Raw genomic sequence first — 19195 nt, 5'->3', positions numbered from 1 at the left:
AACCACTAATTTTCCATGAAAACATTTTCCTTTGTACCAAACACACCCGTAAATCGTAATCTGCATATTTTTTGTCCATAGGATCCCATGGTTGCAATAACGTTAATCTATCTTGCTGTACTCTGAAGTAAGGCATAGATTTTGTGATGCAGTAATATATCACACAGCCCATACTCATGCTGGGAAAGCTTTATGTAAAATATATAAAATAAAAACATAGCTTATTTCAAATGCATGATGAAGTTATCACGTTCGCGTTCATAAAGATTTATCAGAAACCATTCCATACATGTACTAAGATGTTTATCAAAGTCAAGTCCCACTAAATTCATACAATTGAAGAGTAACATAACCAATCTAACTTCAGTTTTTCCATGATAATTACAAGAAAAGTTTCTTCTTTGCTAGTCAAGAAAAGAACAAGTACATAGCACAAGAAATGCTACTACGTACTATTGCAAAGGATCCCTGAAAAATAAATCCAGATGCAATATTTCAAGGTAGGAGTTTCAAAGACAACATGATGAAATAATTCAAGCACACAACAATATATAAATATCAGATGGAGTCCTACACGTTACTGCTCCAGATGCTGCTGGCTCGTAGGGGAGGATAGTTCCCTCTCACAACCAAAGTTATCATCCTCCGGTTCACTCCAATTTACATTATTAGAGCTATTGTTGATACTAGGCTCGGAACTAGTAGTGCTGCTCGTGGCAAGTGGCGAGTCAGAAACGCTACCTGTCTTGTTCTTTGTGGAGCTAGACCGGATACCATTTGCTGAAGAAGATGAGACCCTTGTCAGAACTGGGCGTAAGGTTCCATTAACACTTCGTCTTATATCCTGTTCAAAAGAGATCCATAAACGTAAATGTATGAAATAGAATGTGTCACAATGCTTGTGATGTAGGTTTGCTTACCAAGTGCATTAGTAGTTAACTTTTTAAATTTGAATATTTATTGAAATTAAACGAGCATTTAGAAGGAAGTACCATGTGCCGTAGAGCCATATCCAAAGATTTTTTGGAAAATGATCTTCCGAAGCCTGAATTTTCCCGGGACAAAGATTTCTTGGAGGGGTTTTCCTGATATGGATTATCATCTTGCTTGGGGGGAGCTAACTTCCTCATGTTTACTACCCTTTCAACCATCTGTGTGCCGATCAACACAGGGTTCACATCATCTTTCTCATAACCATGTCCCCTACTCTTGGACAGTAGAGTGGTTGCATTGCTCAAAATAGTAGCATTTGTTGCTCGTCCTCTAGAAGGAGAACATGATTTCCGCCTGGGTTTTCCATCAGAACTTGAATTAGTGGTAGAGGGTCGAGCAGCAGGTGCAGTCGGTCTTCCCCTAGATGCAGATGCAGGCCTTTTAGGCACCAATGTCTTAGAATTGATAGAAGAATCACGCGACAGACTTGGCGTCTCCAAGGGTTTCAATGGCCTAGACTTCACAGTTGGAGAGGTACCTCGTAATGGTGCAGTTTTTTTGGAGATTGTGGTTCCCGCTTTTGTCAGCAAAGAAGATCGAGCCCCAGAAACCGATACAATAGGAATGGATGATGGAGTTGATGGTCGACGAGTTGGCGTTGCTGACCTTGATGCTGACTTGGAGGCAGCTGGTTTGGAGGGTCTACTGGTTGGGGTAGAAGAGCGTGGAGCAGCTCTTGTTGGAGTCGAGGATCTTGCTGTGGAAGCAACAGGCTTAACAGAAGGCAATGTTGCTCTTGAAGTAGGAGTGGAAGCTCTTGAGGGCTTGGATGCAGAAATACGAGGACGTCCAGTAGGCGTAGCTGACCTTGTGGACGTTGCCTTTTTACCCCCTGATGATGAAGGCCTTCCATTTCCAGGACAAGAGTTTTTGCTTCTGGACACGGCCGGCAATCCAGTTGAATTACTCTGCGAAGAGGGTCCTTCGAGGGAATTCTCAGGCTGCAAATATAACCGTAACAGCATGCTAAATAGAGAAGGCAGAAAATTTCTTCAACTGAAAACATTGTATCAGCATTCTGTGGTACTAAAATGAGTATAATACCGTGAAAGCATTCACTGGCACTAAAATGAGTATATTATCGTACAAGCATTCAGTAACCATGTGAATCTAATATTGCATTGATGATTCACTCAGTTTTCTACCATGTAGTTCAAATGTAAGAGTTAAGAGAAGGAAAAAAAAGTCTTCTTCTTTCGTTGTCCCAGAATGTTTTTAAAAACAAATATAGGGATTTTTAATGTCAGCCATCCAAATTATCTACTAAAAAATTAGATAGGATTACGTCGACTTTGTCAACTGCTAATGAAAGAACCAAACGGGTATATACCAATACCTATCACGGGTAAAAAGATGGAGATCAAAAGAAACAACACTAGCAGTGCAGAATCAAAAGTAAAATCCTTCAGGGTATTAATTAGCTTGTATCCATACACTATAATGAGTATATTGTACCTGAGCTAAATCCTGCTCGAATCTTATTTTAGATTCTGGAGCAGTTGTACTTGAATCTGTCTCAATTTTACAGTCTTGAGCAGTTGAATTAGAATCTATCGCATTCTGGAGTACTGCAATATTCTGTTCTTCCACCTCTAGCGATAGATTTGAAGGGGTATGAGGCAGTGAAAGGAGCCTGAAAGCCAGTTAGTAGATAATATAATAATGTACTATGGCAGAACCGTCATGGAGCACCCGTCATGGAGCACTGTTTCGTGAAACAAAATATACAGCCATGGTTATATTATACTACGACTAACAGCCTTAAACCAAATTCTTGTACAGAAGTCTGACCTCTAAAATCATATTGACCATTTAACCAGACTGTTAAACTTTGGAGACTAACCTTCTTTTTGTTGAAGACATGGAAGCAGAATCAATAGAATCGCACATGATTTCTTTTTGCTATCTAAGGTCTCAAGTGCTTTGGCTAAAATTTACCAACAGATAATGGTCCTACAGCGCACAAAATAAATGAGCAGAATCTTTGTTTAGAAGATGTATTGAGACCAAATTCTAAACACTCATCAGACAGGACAAGGAACTGCATCGCCCATATACATAGTCATCTAGTTCTCATGTGAAGAAGAATTGAGGATGAAGAACTCCTACAACAACAACAACTACGCCTCAATTCCAAGCAAGTTGAAGTTCGCTATATGTATCCTCACTGACCATATAAACTCATCTCAAACCAATAATATACAGTGAGCAGAATAACTAGAAACTTCAAATAAATATTCACTACCAATTATTTTTCTTATCAGAATATTCACTACCAATTATTTCCTTTTAAAGTATTTGACTATCAAAGTTCCACAAAAATCTAAAACTGAAGGCTACAAACAATGACGATGCTCGAGTCAAAATTACATCATATAGCATTTCCCTTCTTAGATTACATTATTCTTTTCGATTAACAACTGGCTTAGAGCACAACGACTGAATATGGATGCAATTAAAGACAATTTTTATACAACTACCACGAAACATTGCTGTTAAACACTGTTTGCCTTAGGAACGCTAGAAACGCTATCACCTCGTGACACACTAGACATTTTGAACTCCCAAATAAAATGCCACTTACATACTGTCTGTCCAATAAATTGTTAGATGCTGCATAAGCTATTCAGTTACTTCATTTTGCTCAAAAAAATAAATAACAATTAGTTACCTCCCGCTCTTTATTTCCCCTCCTCTTGTGTTAGTTATACTCTTGTGTAGTTATACTGTTGCCGTATTGGTACGTCTAGTTTAGTCATTCCAGTAGAGTGCCACTAGATACTACTTTTTGCTTAGAGTTGGACCGTTGCTGATTGTGTTAGCGTTTTCCCTAGGCTACCGTTCGTCCAGTGGCTGGGGTCTGTAATGGTGGAGTAAGGGCATGTCCTCGGGGTGGGCGGGGGAGAAGGCAGGAGATAGGGGAAGTGACGAGGCCAAAAGAGGTAAGGGGATCAAGGGAGCCTATAGGTTGAGAATTGGATCGTGGAACATAGGAACATTGACGGGTAAGTCTATAGAGTTGGCGAAGATTCTCCAGAAGAGGAAGATCAATATAGCTTGTGTTCAGGAGACTGGATGGGTAGGGTCGAGGGCGAGGAATGCGGACGGGTATAAACTAGGTACTCGGGAGGCAGGAAAGGTAAGAACGTAGTGGGTATTTTGATGGATAGGGAACTTAGAGAGTCAGTGGTAGAGGTCAGGAGGGTGAACGATAAATTAATGTCGATTAAGTTAGTAGTTGGTGGGATCACTCTGAATGTTATTAGCGCATATGCGCCGCAAGCGGGCTTAGATGAGGAGGTTAAAAGAAGCTTCTGGGAGAGGCTGGACGAGATGGTGCGTGTCGTGCCGCTTGCGGATAAGTTATTCATAGGAGGGGATTTCAATGGGCATATAGGGTCGTCTGTTGATGGATATGGCGAGGTGCATGGTGGCTTCGGCTTTGGGGATAGGAACGGAGGAGGTACCTCACTGTTGGATTTTGCTAGAGCTTTTGAGTTGGTGATCGCGAACTCTAGTTTTCCGAAGAGGGAGGAGCATTTGGTTATTTTTCGGATTACGGTGGCTAAGACTCAGATTGATTACCTCCTACTCAGGAGATGTGATAGGCGGCTGTGTGTGGATTGCAAGGTTATCCCGAGTGAGACTCTCGCGACACAACATAGACTCTTGGTGATGGACGTCGGTATATTATTAAGGAGGAAGAAGAGGTTTGTCCAGGGTCAACCGAGGATCAGGTGGGGAGCCTTGACGAGGGATAAAACTCAGGAGTTGGAGGGGAGGTTGATGGTTATGGGCGCCTGGAGGAGTAGCGGGGACGCTAGCGAGATGTGGACAGCTACTGCAGACTGTATAAGAAAGGCGGCGAGAGAGGTACTAGGGGTCTCGAAGGGTTACTATGGCGGGCACCAAGGCGACTCGTGGTGGAATGATGTGGTCCAAGGTAAAGTGGAAGCAAAGAAAGCAGTGTATCTTAGGTTAGTGAAGAGCACAAACGAGGAAGAGAGGAGAGTGAATAGAGGAAGATATAAGGAAGCCAGGAAGTAGGCGAAGTTAGCGGTCACGGAGGCTAAGGATGCAGCGTTTGGTCGTATGTACGATGAGTTGGGGGACAAAGGAGGGGAGAAGAAGCTATTTCGGCTGGCCAAGGCTAGAGGGAGGAAGGCTCGTGACCTGGATCAAGTGAGGTGCATCAAGGACGAGGAAGGCAGAGTATTGACGAAAGATGCCCAGATTAAGCGGAGATGGCAGGATTACTTCTATCGGCTTATGAATAAAGAAGGGGACAGATACATTGTGCTAGGGGAATTAGGTCACTCTGTGAGTCACCAAGACTTCAGGTATTGTAGGCGTATTAAGGTTAAGGAGGTCGTGGGAGCTATGCGCAAGATGAGTAGGGGCCGAGCGACCGGACCGGACGAAATTCCGGTGGAATTGTGGAGGTGTATGGGTAGAGCAGGCTTGGAATGGTTGACTGCGCTATTTAATGTTATCTTCAGGACAAAGAGGATGCCAGATGAATGAAGGTGGAGTACGATGATACCGCTGTTCAAGAACAAAGGTGACATCCAGAATTGTAATAACTATAGGGGCATCAAGTTACTAAGTCATACCATGAAAGTTTAAGAGAGGGTGGTGGAAGGAAGGGTGAGGAGGGCAGTGTCTATATCCGACAACCAATTCGGATTCATGCCGGGTCGGTCCACTACGGAAGCTGTCCACCTTATCAGGAGGTTGATGGAACAGTACAAGGATAGGAAAAAGGATTTGCACATGGTGCTTATTGACCTAGAGAAAGCGTATGACAAGGTTCCTAGGGAGGTTCTTTGAAGATGCCTGGAGGGGAAAGGTGTGCCGGTAGCTTATATTAGGGTATTAAAGGACATGTATGAGGGAGCTAAGACTCGGGTTAGGACTGTGGGAGGTGACTCGGAGCACTTTCCGGTTGTTAAGGGGTTGCACCAAGGGTCTGCACTCAGCCCGTTCTTATTTGTCCTGGTAATGGATGCGCTAACATACCATATTCAAGGGGAGGTGTCAGGGTGTATGTTGTTCGCTAATGATATAGTACTGATTGATGAGACGCGAAGCGACGTTAATGAGAGGCTGGAGATTTGGAGACAGACCCTTGAGGTTAAAGGTTTCAAGTTGAGTAGGACTAAGACAGAATATCTGGAGTGTAAGTTCAGCGATGAGTCGGGAGAAGCGGACATGGATGTGAGGCTTGACTCTCGAGTCATCCCTAAGAGAGGGAATTTCAAGTACCTTGGATCAATTATTCAGGGGGATGGGGAGATAGACGAGGATGCCACGCACCGTATAGGAGTTGGGTGGATGAAATGGAGGTTAGCATCTGGAGTCCTGTGTGACAAGAAAGTGCCACCGAAACTCAAAGGCAAGTTCTATAGAGCGGTGGTTAGACCGACAATGTTGTATTGGGCTGAGTGTTGGGCAACCAAGAATTCTCATACCCTGAAGATGAAAGTGGCAGAAATGAGAATGTTGAGATGGATGTGCGGGCACACTAGGCTGGATAAGATTAGGAATGTAGATATTCGGGAGAAGGTGGGTGTGGATCCCATGGACGATAAGATGCGGGAAGCGAGGCTTAGATGGTTCGGGCACGTGCGGGGGAGAAGCATAGATGCCCCGGTTAGGAGGTGTGAGACGTTAGCATTGGCAGGTACGAGGAGAGGTAGAGGACGACCTAAGAAGTATTGGGATGAGGTGATTAGGCAAGACATGGCACGACTTCATCCGAGGACATGGCTCTGGATAGGAAGGGATGGAGGTCGAGCATTAGGGTTGTAGGTTAGGGTTGTTCCGGGGGCGGGGCTGGCCTGTTGTTGTTTCGTTGTGGGTTGTTAGTGGTTTGTGTAGTTTTCTCACTATTTTCTATGATAGTATTGTTGTTTATAGTTATTGCTTTTACATCTATTTTTCTATTTCTTACGATGTTGTTAATATTTTTTATCTTCTCTTGCTGTCAGTGACCTATTGTCTATTGTTTATTTTTCTTCTTCCCGAGCCGAGGATCTTTCAGAAACAATCTCTCTACCCCTCTGGGGTAGGGGTAAGGTGTGCGTACACTCTACCCTCCCCAGACCCCACTTGTGAGATTATACTAGGTTGTTGTTGTTGTCACATCAAAGTAGAAGAAAGATATGCCAGAAACAGAATGAGTCGTCACTTGGCCGGCACACAGAAACGTTATAGAAATAATACCAGTCATAGTCATTCTTGTCATTCTCAGAGTTTAGAAGATAATCTTGATTAGCAGGCTCTGTTGATGCCCCATTTGATAACAAAGAGAAGTCAACCTCTGAGCCTGCAATTAATAAAAATGTCAAATTTTATACATATAAGAAGTGAAAACAAAGAAAACTTCCAAGACCATACTCCAAATTTTCAAAGTTGGTTGTACTCAAGATTTAAAATTAAAGAACATGCATTTAATATGAATGTGGTTAAGTGGGGATGGGAAGAACCACCAAATGGCAGAGTACATTTATTTTATTCTATTTCTGGAAAATTTTTGAAAGCAGAAATTGACAATGCTGCAAAAAAGCATCTAGATACCTAATTGCTGATCCAATTCCTCAGAGTTGTGTGTAGGAATTTGATCATTCATCTCCTTTTCGCTACGGCGCATCTCAAGAAACATTGCAAGGTCTTCATCTACTTCCCTCATCACCATTCCTAAAGTCCTTTCTTGTAGCCTACATTGCACTGATGTCTGCATTTGCATATAAAAACTCATTTAAATTTCCAATGATCTTATCTTTAAGTAAGAAAACAAATCAAAATAGTAACTCATTAAAAGTCCAGAAATCCATTCTTTAGCAAAGAAAACAAATCAAAATAACTCATTTAAAAGTCCAAAAATCCAATCTTTAACAAAGAAAACAAACAAAAATCAAATCTTTACATTGAAAACGATTAAAGAGCTTGCTAAAGGATCTATTTTTAAATGAAAAATATGCACATAGATTCAGAAAAAAGAGCAACACCCAGAAATTTAAATGCCTAAAAAACAACCTATTTTCACCCAAAAAACACATTTCTTCAACATAGTGAAAAACAAAAATATTCAGTTAGATCATTGGATCTGACTTGCAAAATGGACCCAATGACATAAACCAACCATCTTAATTACATAAAATACCATAAAAGCTTACATCTTTACTATCAAAAAACCTTCAGCTCATTTCTGATTAACTCACCACCCCCTCAAGAAAAATAAAAGAGAAAGTTAAAGGATACAACTAAATTTAACTGACCCTTTTGAGATACATACATATATTTCAAGATTCAATAACCATATAGACATTGCACCAGGAAAAATAAAATCTTGAAATAATTAAATACTTACTGCCATTGTAACAAGAATAGAGTTGAAGGTTGTATTAATGGATTCAAAAGCTCAGAGGGAAGAAACAAAAGGGAGAATAAAAAAGAAAAAAAAAGAAATAAAGGGGGTCAAATGGCAGCTAGTATAAGTTCAGAAAAATGTCAGAGAGAAGTGAGATGGTGAGCTAGAAGTGTGGGGGGTTTAAAGTTAAAGAAAACTTAGAACATGAATGAAATCAAATTTGTTTGTTGGATTCTGCTTTGATAAGTAAGTCACAGTCTGTTTTATTATGTGATGTGCACAAAAAACAGCAAACTCAAGAGAGAAGTAGAGTTTGAAATCAATACAATAACTTTCTATTTCATCCTAATTTGTCCAACCGAGTTGGTATAACTACTAACTTGCCCTTTCTTTATTTTCTGCTCCACTTTTATTCAAAAATTAAATTTATATTATGTATTTTGAATTTTATTTTTCATAATCGCTATGTTGCTCAGATTTTTGGAAAATCCATTTTATTCTTGTTGAATCTTCCAAAATTATGTATTATTTTTTTTAGAATCTGACACTGAGTGTGATAATATTTTGAAGTAAACGAATAACATAGCATAATTGAAATGATTCAACAAAAATAGTAAACCCTTCTAGCAATTTTGGACCCTTTAAGAAAATTGTTTGGTATTTGAAATATATTAGCTCTATTAACTCAGATTCATCAGCTACGGCCATTAAAGAGATTCGAACTCGCAAAAGAAAATTAAGAGTTAAAGGATTATATCCGTCCAATTATATCTTTGCATTTGTTTATTATTAATTATTTTAAGTCAATGCGAGCATTCATATATCATTATAAGTTGCCGCCTATTATGTTCGTAACCAACTTTCTTAATTGGTATGTCAATTTTTTTAATTCTATTTGGAAATTACTTACCAATCTTTAATTAGATCAAAAGATTACTACTTAATTTTGTTACTTGAAAATAAAGTAAAGAGATCTAGGAATGGAATAAAAATAGTATATGGTAACTCTTTTAAGTATGAGCAAATATGTAAAATTATTAGTTTTTTTACTTGACAAAATTTTAAATTAGCTCTGGAAGTAGTTTTTCAAAAGGTAAAATTAATGTACATGATTACAACTTTATATTTACGTAAAACTAATGAATGCAAAATATATATCTTTCATACACATATTTATCACTTAATCATATAGTTTCACTTTAATTTTCAAAAATTAAATTATTCAATTTAGTAAAAACAACGAATGTACGTAATCTTTACCCTTTTTGAAAAGGGAACACGAAATCTTTGTGTTAGTTCATTCACAATGCAATAAATGCCGCTTGAAAGTGATGTTTTACTTTTTCTTAAACCAAATTTTTTCGTTATATATGCATTCAAACGCTGATTTAAAACGAATTTTAGTGATTCAATGGAATACATTACTTTTTTGATATACAATTTTGTTTGCAACCTTTGGTCCAAAACAAATGAAATCACATGAAATCAGGCACAGAAACTGCATTTACATATCATAGCTTTCACTATTAGGCCTTTATAGTTTTTGAAATAATTGCTTTTGTGACCTTTTTGCCAAAACTAGGTAAAATCTAGGTATTAGGTGCATAATTGAAGAGGATCATTTCATAATCATATTCTAACTTTTTGCAATTGTAGTACTAAGTCATTTTTCAAAGTGAATAAAGAGCATTTGTCAATATCTTTTACTTTGTGGGGTAACCATTTATTCCTTTGCACATGTTTGGGACAGACGTTTCTTACTTTAGTAATTTTTGATTGATTCATTTCATAACACAATTTTATCTCCTACACTTTTTGTTCTTTTTGCCTGTGCCATTGTTTTTACCTAACTCTTAATATTCTTATTGTCTTAAAAACCCTTTTCCTTTTGATATTATCAAACAATAAGAAAATTATTAAATTATAAAAGATAATCTTAATAAGAAGAGCAAAAGTAAAAGATCGAAGTTTATCATCCGAATATTTTTAAGAAGGAAAATGCTAAAATTCTTCTCTAGTATCACTGCAGCATGAAACTAGAACTCGCCCGCAATTATATTTGGACATGCTTTTCACTTAAAAAGTATCGCAGTTTTGTGAGTGAGGAAAGAAAAATTTCTGAAAAATTTGAAAAATTTATTTTCGAATTTTTTTCAAAAACTTACAAAATTTTATGGACAAACACATTTTTGAAAAAAAAAAAGAAATTTATGGAACACAGGGCCTAAAAGGTCTGAATTTCAAACAACCAGTATAGAAAAGGAAAAAAAATGGTTTCATTTTAACGATTGAAACTACTAATTTTCTTTTTTCTGTAAAGGCTCTTTGTTTGGTTTTGGGGATGGGGTGTGTGTGTGGTTGGGTTTTGGGTGTTTTGGGGGGGGGGGGGACAAGGGAGTGATTTGAATTTAAACAATAGGATATAATTAATTAGCACGATGTTGACATGAACAAAACATATATAGGCGCTAAACCATGCACAAATATTAAATTAAAAGATGTCCACAAGTTAAAGGAATAAACAGATGTCACAAGCTCAATATAATAGATTACAAGTTTAGTGAAGCAAGTATTCACACACTTTGACTAAGACAATGCGGAGACTGAATTCTAAGAGGAGAATTTGAAATAAGAAAACACCGTTTTCGCTTCAATAGAACTTTCTTTATGTTAATGGAATTCTACAATATTTATTTACAAAAACTGATAATTTTTATCTTCCACAATATAATTTTTTATATATATTCAAATTTAAACTTGTTTCGAAATATAACTCTGACCCAAACTAATCGGGCACAACAAGCAAATCTAAAGACACGATATATTTTTTCGGGTGCAATAAATGAGAGGAAAGGATCATGGTTTCACATTATTTTTTAAAGCTATAGGTGATTATGTGAGAGTTATTTTATTTTTGTAATTTACTTTGACAAATTTTAGCGAATTGTTAAACAATTACTGCAAATTTACTAGGTACCACACTGTATTTATCTATAAATTATGAAAAACTAGTAAATGTAGTTACCAAAAAAAAGGTTTACCAACCACCGAACTTTAACACACACATAAAAAAAATCGCTCAGTCCATTTTACATAACACAATTATTATTTGAAAAGTCAAAACTTTGTTACAGTGATTTTCTCAAAGTCATTTTAAATAATATGAAGTACTTCATTAACGATATACAGATTTTATTTTAAAAATCTAAAGAATCTAAACTTAAATTCACACAAAATATTAAGTATTTGATCATCATTACTCCGATCCCTTCACTTAAAATGGGACGAAGCGAGAAACATAATAGAACGGCCAAAAATATGATATCAAGAATATTTCAAAAGGTGCACAAGGCCCTAGGCTCAAACATGGGCTGTTTACGTTTGAAATAAGGTAAATATCATCGCTAGCCAATTTTCGAACCGGTAATAAAAAAATAGTCATGTTTGTAAAATTATTAAAAAGTAATCACTATTTTAACTGAAACACGGAAAGTTTCAGTATAATATGTTGGACTATGGAGCTCTTGTGTATAAACTTTCAGCACATTATATTGAAACTCCAACACATTATGCTGGAATCTCATATGTAAAAAAAATGAATTTCAGCATATTATGCTGGAATATTTTAGGATTTTTAAGGGTATTTTTTTTCAGATTTTATTTTTACATAAAAAAAGTGAATAATTTCGATTAATTTTGAAATTGTGGCTATTTTTCAATTAACGGTCGTAAATTAAGCTATTTCTGATTTTTATATTATTCATTTATGGGCCATTCTGTAACTGACTACCCAGAAACGAATTTGGGCCCACCTTGTGATTTTCTTAATTGGATAGTGGGACCTGTTCGCATTTCCCATGAAAAAGCAAATTGAGACCAAAATCCAGTTATGAAATGGCAGTCCAGTTAAAGAGAAGCTCTTCTTTTATTTATTACTTGAGCAAACTAAACTAGCGAACCATTAATATATACTAGTAGAAACGATGAAAGTTTCTTTCTAGTATAATCAATCATCGGCAATGGTTCAATGGGGTTCCAAAAAGGGACCAAGACAAAAGGCCTGCGGCCCACTATTGGCCCTTATCCAACTTTTACAGTTCAAGTTTTACTTTTTCACAACTTTTAAAACTGACTGTTCATGAGTAATTGATTATGGTATTTGAACTACAAAACTGTTATGAATACCCCGTATTATGGATGTCCATTATTCTCCCTACACCTTCCTGAAAAAGCTTGCAATCAAACAAGTAGCGTGCAATTAGTTCTCGGACACATGCAGCTTGCAAGTAGTTATAGAAAAGCCTTGTAGCAGCTTTCTGCATGTGACGACCCAGGTCGTTTTGAATACTATCCTTTATTTCTGTGTTTTGAGACCTCAATTACATTCATTTGATTTTTTTTTATTTGCGTGCATGGTCCACGTTGTTTTCCAAAAAAAATTTTATGTGAAAATTTAAAGAAAAGTGATTTTAGGCTTAAAATAACACTTGAGTTGACCACGGTCAACATACTTGGTAAACGACCTCGGATCGGCGTTTTGACAATTCTGATAGGTTCTTATGATATTTTTGGACTTGTACGCACTTTTGGTTGGGGTCCGGGGTACCGGAGCGTATTTCGGCGCGTTATGTGAAAAATTATGAAAATGAGTTTTCAAGTTGAAAATCATGAGTTTTGATGATCGATTCTTGTTATTTGATGTTATTTTGATGATTTGAGGTGGCGAGCAAGTTTATATGATGTTATTACACTTGTCTCCATATTGGTTTGGAGTCCGAGGGGCTTAGGTGAGTTTCGACTAATATCGCTATAGCAAGAAATTTTACACTTTGTAGGTCCGAGTAAAATACTCCAAAGACCACTACAACACTCAAAAGAAATAACCCTCTTTTGATATTCCCACCTCACTATAATATCGCTCACTCTCTATTTTTTCTCTACACAGTCTATTTCTCACAATGCCTGAGAAATACTCTTTGCAACTATTGTGTTGCTTCTCTTTCTGTGTGTTGAAATGAAGAAGCCGAAGCTCTCCTTTTATAGGAGAAATAGCCTACCTCTTCAACCAATCAGAATGAAGGATTGGTTGAAAATTTGCAATGTAAATTTTTTCTTTCTTCCGCCTAACAATTTGACATTTTCCTTCTGCAGCCTACCATTTTTAACAATGCAGAAGAGAGAAGATGGTTGCCAATCAAAGGAAGAAACTTTTCTGCCTTAATTTATGGGATGAACCCCACAAATCTCCCCTTCCAGTCCTATTCACCTGAAGGAGGTAGCATTGTCTTCTAGTTTGAGTGCATGCCGACAAGTTCTTTGCATAGCTCGAACGTGTCTCTTGGTACCACTTTGGTCAACATATCAACAGGATTTTCACTCGTGTGAATCTTTTTGACCTGTAAAGATTCGTTCTCCACCTGCTCATGAATCCAATGATATCTCACATCTATATGCTTTGTTCTTGCATGGTACATGGAGTTCTTGCTCAAGCCTATTGCACTTTGACTATCACAATAGACGACATACTCTTTTTGATGCAATTCCAACTCTTGAAGAAACCGTTTGAGCCATACCATCTCCTTGCCAGCTTCTGTAGCGGCAATGTACTCTACATCAAGCTTCCGACTGCTGAAGAATAAGGAACTTTAGCCATGTTCCCTTTCTCCTCCACACTTGTAGGACACATCTTCTTGCTCAACTTTAGATGACTAGCAAGAGGTGTGCTGACTGGCTTAGCATTCTTCATGTTGAAGCGTTCCAGTATACGTTCAATGTACTTCTCCTGAGACAGCTACAACTTTCCGCTTGTTCGCTCTCGAACTATCTTTATACCTAGAATTTGTTGTGGTAGGCCCAAGTCTTTCATATCAAATGAATTGGACAAATCTCCCTTCAACTTTGCGATAAATCCCTTGTCTTTTCCTACAATTAACATGTCATCCACATACAACAACAATATAATAAACTTATTTTCAGAAAAGCTTTTGAAGTATACACATGGATCAGAATATATCTTTGTGTAAGTTTGACTTTTCATGAATGAGTCAAACTTCTTGTACCACTGCCTTGGTGCCTGCTTCAACCCATAAAGACTCAAGTCGGGTATTACTATCTCTAAGTTTAACCCTTTAATTGGGGCTATCAATCTCTTGAGTTTACCCCAATTCCTTGTTAGCCTAATTTTCCTAGAATTAGTCCCTCTTTCTCAAGAAGAGCCTAATTTATAAAGGCATGAGTTAGTGTTTGCAACCACTAATTCTATAATTTTAGCATGAATTAGGCTAAATATCACTAATCCATAAGCAATTAAGCCCTAAAATTTAAGACCCATTAAATACCCACACTAGGGTTGTGTGACAACCCTAGCTATGAGGCCTAGCTACTCATAATAACAGCATAAATCAAAGATAAAGATGAAATATAAGCCATAATATTAAAGTACAAGATAAAAATCTAAAGTTTGAAGGTAAATCTACTCTAAAATTGCCCAAAAAAGGAAAAACCAGCCGTTCATGTGCTCTGCTAAAAAAAACTTAACCTAAAATTGATAAAAGGATCGATTTATACTAGGCTAAAAATTTCGGACAAAAATGCCCCTGCAGAGGTTTCGCGGACGCATAATTCTGACAACTTCTGGGCTTTTGACGCACTGATCACATTTGTGATTCGTGCTTCGCAGTTGTAGCTCAGTAAAAAGGGGAAAATGGGACTTAACCCATTTTTTCTCAACCCTAAACACTCTAGAGGCGATTTTTCAAGAATTTCTTCTTCCGAAAATTATTGGTAAGCTACTCTAATCCACTTATCGATCATGGTGAAGTCAGCAATGGATTCTTCCAATTCCCCGTTACTTTTCATGAGATTTAACATCAAATCTAGGATTTTCATTGTAGAAATTAGGGATTTGGGTAGAATTTAGGGATTTTACAAAATTGAGATTTAGACTTCAAATTGAGGTCGGATTTTGAAACAAATTACATAACCGGGCTCGGGGGTGAATGCATAATTGGATTTTGTTCTGGATCTCGGATTTGGATCAAGTGAGCACGGGGTTGACTTTCGTTGACTTTGTCAAATTCATCATGGATTGAACCTTTTTCATTCGCGGTTAGTTTCTAAAGCTCATTTTGAATTGTTTGATAGATAATTTGCTAGACTCTGTTGGTTTGGAGGATTGTTCGAAAGGCAAGGTCGTGGTTGGTTGATTGATTTGGTTGCGGAATGAGGTAAGTATCGTGTCTAACTTTGACTTGAGGGAATTAGGACTTGTTGGTCTATTTATTATGTGAATCATGTGGGGGAACAACGTATATGCCAAGTGACGAGTGTATATACGCCGTCGTGGGGTTAAAGCATGCGGGATTGGGTTATTTATTTCCATGTCTTCATTTGTTCCATGTTATCTCTTATTAAATGTCTTAGTTACTACACGTTCTTACTTGTCATACATGCTTTACTTGTTATTTATTATTTAAGTGTTACTTGTATCGAATTGTTCATTTCTCACTCAATATCTACTTCTCTGCTACATGCTTCTAATTGCATTAATTGTATATTTTGTTGTCTCATGTTTTACTTGCTTTTACTGTTCTTATATTACTTGAAGTACTTTATTATGTTATTCTGTTTATGTGAGTTATCAAGATATTTCGATATTATTATTTTGCCAAGGTTTGGGATTACGAAATCTTGGCTATTCTCCATTTATGCTGGTAGTTCCTTATTGTTCCGCATGTTTCATTTCTATGTTGTGTTGATATTTCGTAAATAGTGATTTTGAGTTGTTTATGTTAATAAATTGATATTGGGGAATCGGGTTACGCACCTCAACGATAGTGAAATGAATTGATATTAGGGGATCGGGTTGCACGTCGCAACAAAAAATGATATGATATGATATTGAAAATGAGTTGTATGATGTAAAAGATAATGTGTTGAAACTTGGGATCGGGTTGCACACCACAACGAATTTGGTATGTTGTAGTTGTTTGTGGCTGTAGAGTTTATTCTCGGTGTTGTGATATGAGATTTTGTTATTCTGGGTCCCTCTGATAGATGACCTTCGGGTCCATTTATTTGAGTTTACCACTTTATCTATATTTTTATATTTTATTATTATTATTCGTACATGTTTATTGTAAGTGTCTTTCGTTACTCCTTCGTCGAGGTTAGGCTCAGCACTTACAGAGTATATGGGGTCGATTGTACTCATGCTACACTTCTGCACTTCTTGTGCAGATATCGGTATTGGTCCCATCGGCGTGTAGAGGAGTTATTGCCCGGATCAACTTACAGCAGGAGACATGAGGTAAAGTTGTTGGCGTTTGCGGTCCCTGAAGTCCCCTTCTATTATGTCTTTACTGTTTACCTTACTTCAAACAGTTGTATTTTGTTCAGACTTTATTTGTAGTATTCTAGTTGCTCATGTACTGGTGACACCAGATTTCTAGGAATAGACTAGACCGTGTTATGATGTGGATTTATCTTATGTAATTCAGTTTTGTTAATCTTTAATCACTACTGTTATGTTGTTTTAAATTCTAAAAATGGATAATTAATTATCTAACATTGGCTTGCCTGGCAAGTAGATGTTAGGCGCCATTACGGCTCCGAAGTTGGGATTCCGGGTTGTACACTGAAGCATGCAACTTACAAGTAGTTCTTGCATGCAGCTTGCATGTAGATCATGCAAGCAACTTATAAGCAGCTAAGGGTGGCAAGTAGGCCGGTCCTACGGGCTAAGTGGGTTGGGACCGTTAGGATCGCTAGAGGTAGGCTTATACCGGTCTCGTGGGCCGATTCTTAGCTAGGAACCATTAGGACCGGGCCCGTTTGGGCCGCCAAGAGATCGGGACCGGACTGGTCCTTTGGCGGGCCAAACGGGCCCAAAAATAATAGCCGTTTGGATTTTGAAAAAAGAGCTCTTGGGGGTTTAAAAAATAATCATTGGCTATTTAAAAAATAGCCATTTAACCCCCCCTCCCCCTCCACAATTTAGTTTTAACCCCAAACTTTTTATTATTATACTTTTTCCCTGTTTTCAACTATAAATACCCCATCATTTTTTCATTTTCTTACAAAATCAATATCAATCTATCACAATCTCTCTCTAATTTTCTTATATACTTGCTACTATTGCTTATTTTATTCCAAAAAATAGTCAAAAAATATTGAGGTTATTACAATTTATGAAAAAACTGTGAAGTTAGTGAATTGAAGTCTTTAATGATAATCAATTTTCAACAAGTTGTTCGTCAATTCAGTAAACTCGTTCCAACTCTTAAGTCTTAATATTATAGTTTTGTTTGTTTTATTTATTTGCTATTACTTGATTAATTAAGATGTCTTCCTTAAGAAATATTTTTGGTACAAATAAGAATAAGGGAAAATTCAAGGCTGACGAATCTAGTGGTACTGTTGTTCCTCCTCCCCTGCCCCGGCTCCCCGAACCAAACCCCATACCAGTCCTACACCTGCTATTCTTGATACCGATAATAGTTTATTATAATTTACCGAGACTGAATTTTACCATAATATTGCACCCGGTGAACATTTAGACCATGAATTAATGAATGCTCTCTATTCTAATAATTACAATACTATTGATGAAAATGATGATGAGGAAACTGATCTTGATGAAAATCAATCGGACGATGATACACCCACTAGCCCTGCTCTTGATGTTGACCTAACTAGTGATAACGCCGCTAATCCAAATGATGATCCATCTAATACTCACGTTATTGCCCCTAGTTTTTCTAGAGAACCTACCAAACGGTAGGAAACATCTCCTGTTTGGCCATTGTTTATTCAACTAGTTCCAAAAAATAAGGCTAAGTGTAAAACTTGTGGTATGGATTTAGCTTTTAAATATTTTAGATCGCGGAGCGGGACGAGATCTTTGGCTAGACACATAAAAATAATACCCTAAAGATAACGTTAGATATCAACGTATGAAAGCTTTGGCCGAGGGAAAAAGTATACTTAGTCCGACCCTAGTACCGGTTCAAATTAATTTTAACCGAAAATTAACACTGTTACCGGTGGTATTTTATATTATGATCTAAAAAATATCGGGAAGAATTGGCAAAAATGATAATTGTTATGTGCTTACCCTATATTTTTCTTTCTGACCCTGCGTTTGTGCATTATATTAGAATTATTTTTAATCTTACTTATAAAGGTTTTCCTCGCACAAACGTAAAGAGCGATATTTATAAATATAAGCATGAATATGAACAATATTTGCGCTATTTATTTACTCATATAAATTATCGTGTTGCTATTACAATTGATATTGGTAGAAGTAACAACGACTATGATTACTTTAGTGTTACATGTCATTGGATTGATGAAGATTGGATAATGCAAAAGCGCATAATTGCTTATAAAATAATTACTTCACGTCACACATGGCAGTTTATTGCTAGCACATTTACGGATATTTGCAGATATTTTTGCTTTAGTGATAGAATAATGTAGGTTTCAATGGATAATGCTACTAATAACACAAATGTGATAGACTTGCTTACCACTACGCTAAATCCTGCATTTAGTAAAATTTTTCATGTTAGATGTATTTGTCATATTTACCATTTAATTGTGGGTGATGGTGTGAGAATTTTAAATATTCAAATTAAAAAGGTTAAAATGGCTCTTAACTGGCTTTTTCATCCAAACCCTAGAAGTAGACTTAGAGAATATTTTAAAAGATGCGATGAATGTGGCTAAGAGAAAGAAAGGTTCCTAAACCTTGTCCAACTAGATGGAATTACATGTATGAAAGTTTGATTGTTACATATGAATATAGAAACCCCATAAACTCAACGT

General features: G+C 37.1%; 1 protein-coding gene across 3 annotated transcripts; it reads right to left on the bottom strand.

The window, feature by feature from the left end:
* Nucleotides 1–224: 224 nt before the first annotated feature.
* LOC107798678 (uncharacterized) lies at nucleotides 225–8688 on the bottom strand. 3 transcript variants are annotated; one of them, XM_016621696.2, is made up of 6 exons: nucleotides 8291–8688; nucleotides 7573–7729; nucleotides 7219–7321; nucleotides 2449–2626; nucleotides 993–1934; nucleotides 225–844 (listed from the first exon to the last, which is right to left on the bottom strand). In XM_016621696.2, exons 1-6 carry the CDS (start codon nucleotides 8321–8323, stop codon nucleotides 578–580), a joined length of 1680 nt encoding a protein of 559 aa, XP_016477182.1. In that variant the 5' UTR covers nucleotides 8324–8688; the 3' UTR covers nucleotides 225–577. The 3 variants fall into 3 exon arrangements, with proteins under 3 accessions (XP_016477182.1, XP_016477183.1, XP_016477184.1); XM_016621697.2 differs by having other exon boundaries at nucleotides 8366–8686; XM_016621698.2 differs by lacking the exon at nucleotides 8291–8688 and adding an exon at nucleotides 8172–8290.
* Nucleotides 8689–19195: the final 10507 nt, after the last annotated feature.

This window comes from Nicotiana tabacum, chromosome 2 (genome assembly GCF_000715075.1).
Source record: "Nicotiana tabacum cultivar K326 chromosome 2, ASM71507v2, whole genome shotgun sequence".
NCBI classification, from domain to species: Eukaryota; Viridiplantae; Streptophyta; class Magnoliopsida; order Solanales; family Solanaceae; genus Nicotiana; species Nicotiana tabacum.
Note: the sequence above shows the minus strand (reverse complement) of the source record. Positions and strands in the feature narration are given on the sequence as shown.

What these genes read in the sequence shown, in the direction of transcription:
- LOC107798678 (XM_016621696.2), bottom strand. Translation starts at nt 8,323, where the DNA reads ATGTCTATATGGTTATTGAATCTTGAAATATAT. An exon ending in GACAAGAATGACTATGACTG is followed by an intron (nt 2,627 to 7,218) that starts GTATTATTTCTA and finishes ACTGGCTTTCAG; the next exon opens with GCTCCTTTCACTGCCTCATA. An exon ending in TCGAGCAGGATTTAGCTCAG is followed by an intron (nt 1,935 to 2,448) that starts GTACAATATACT and finishes TTATATTTGCAG; the next exon opens with CCTGAGAATTCCCTCGAAGG.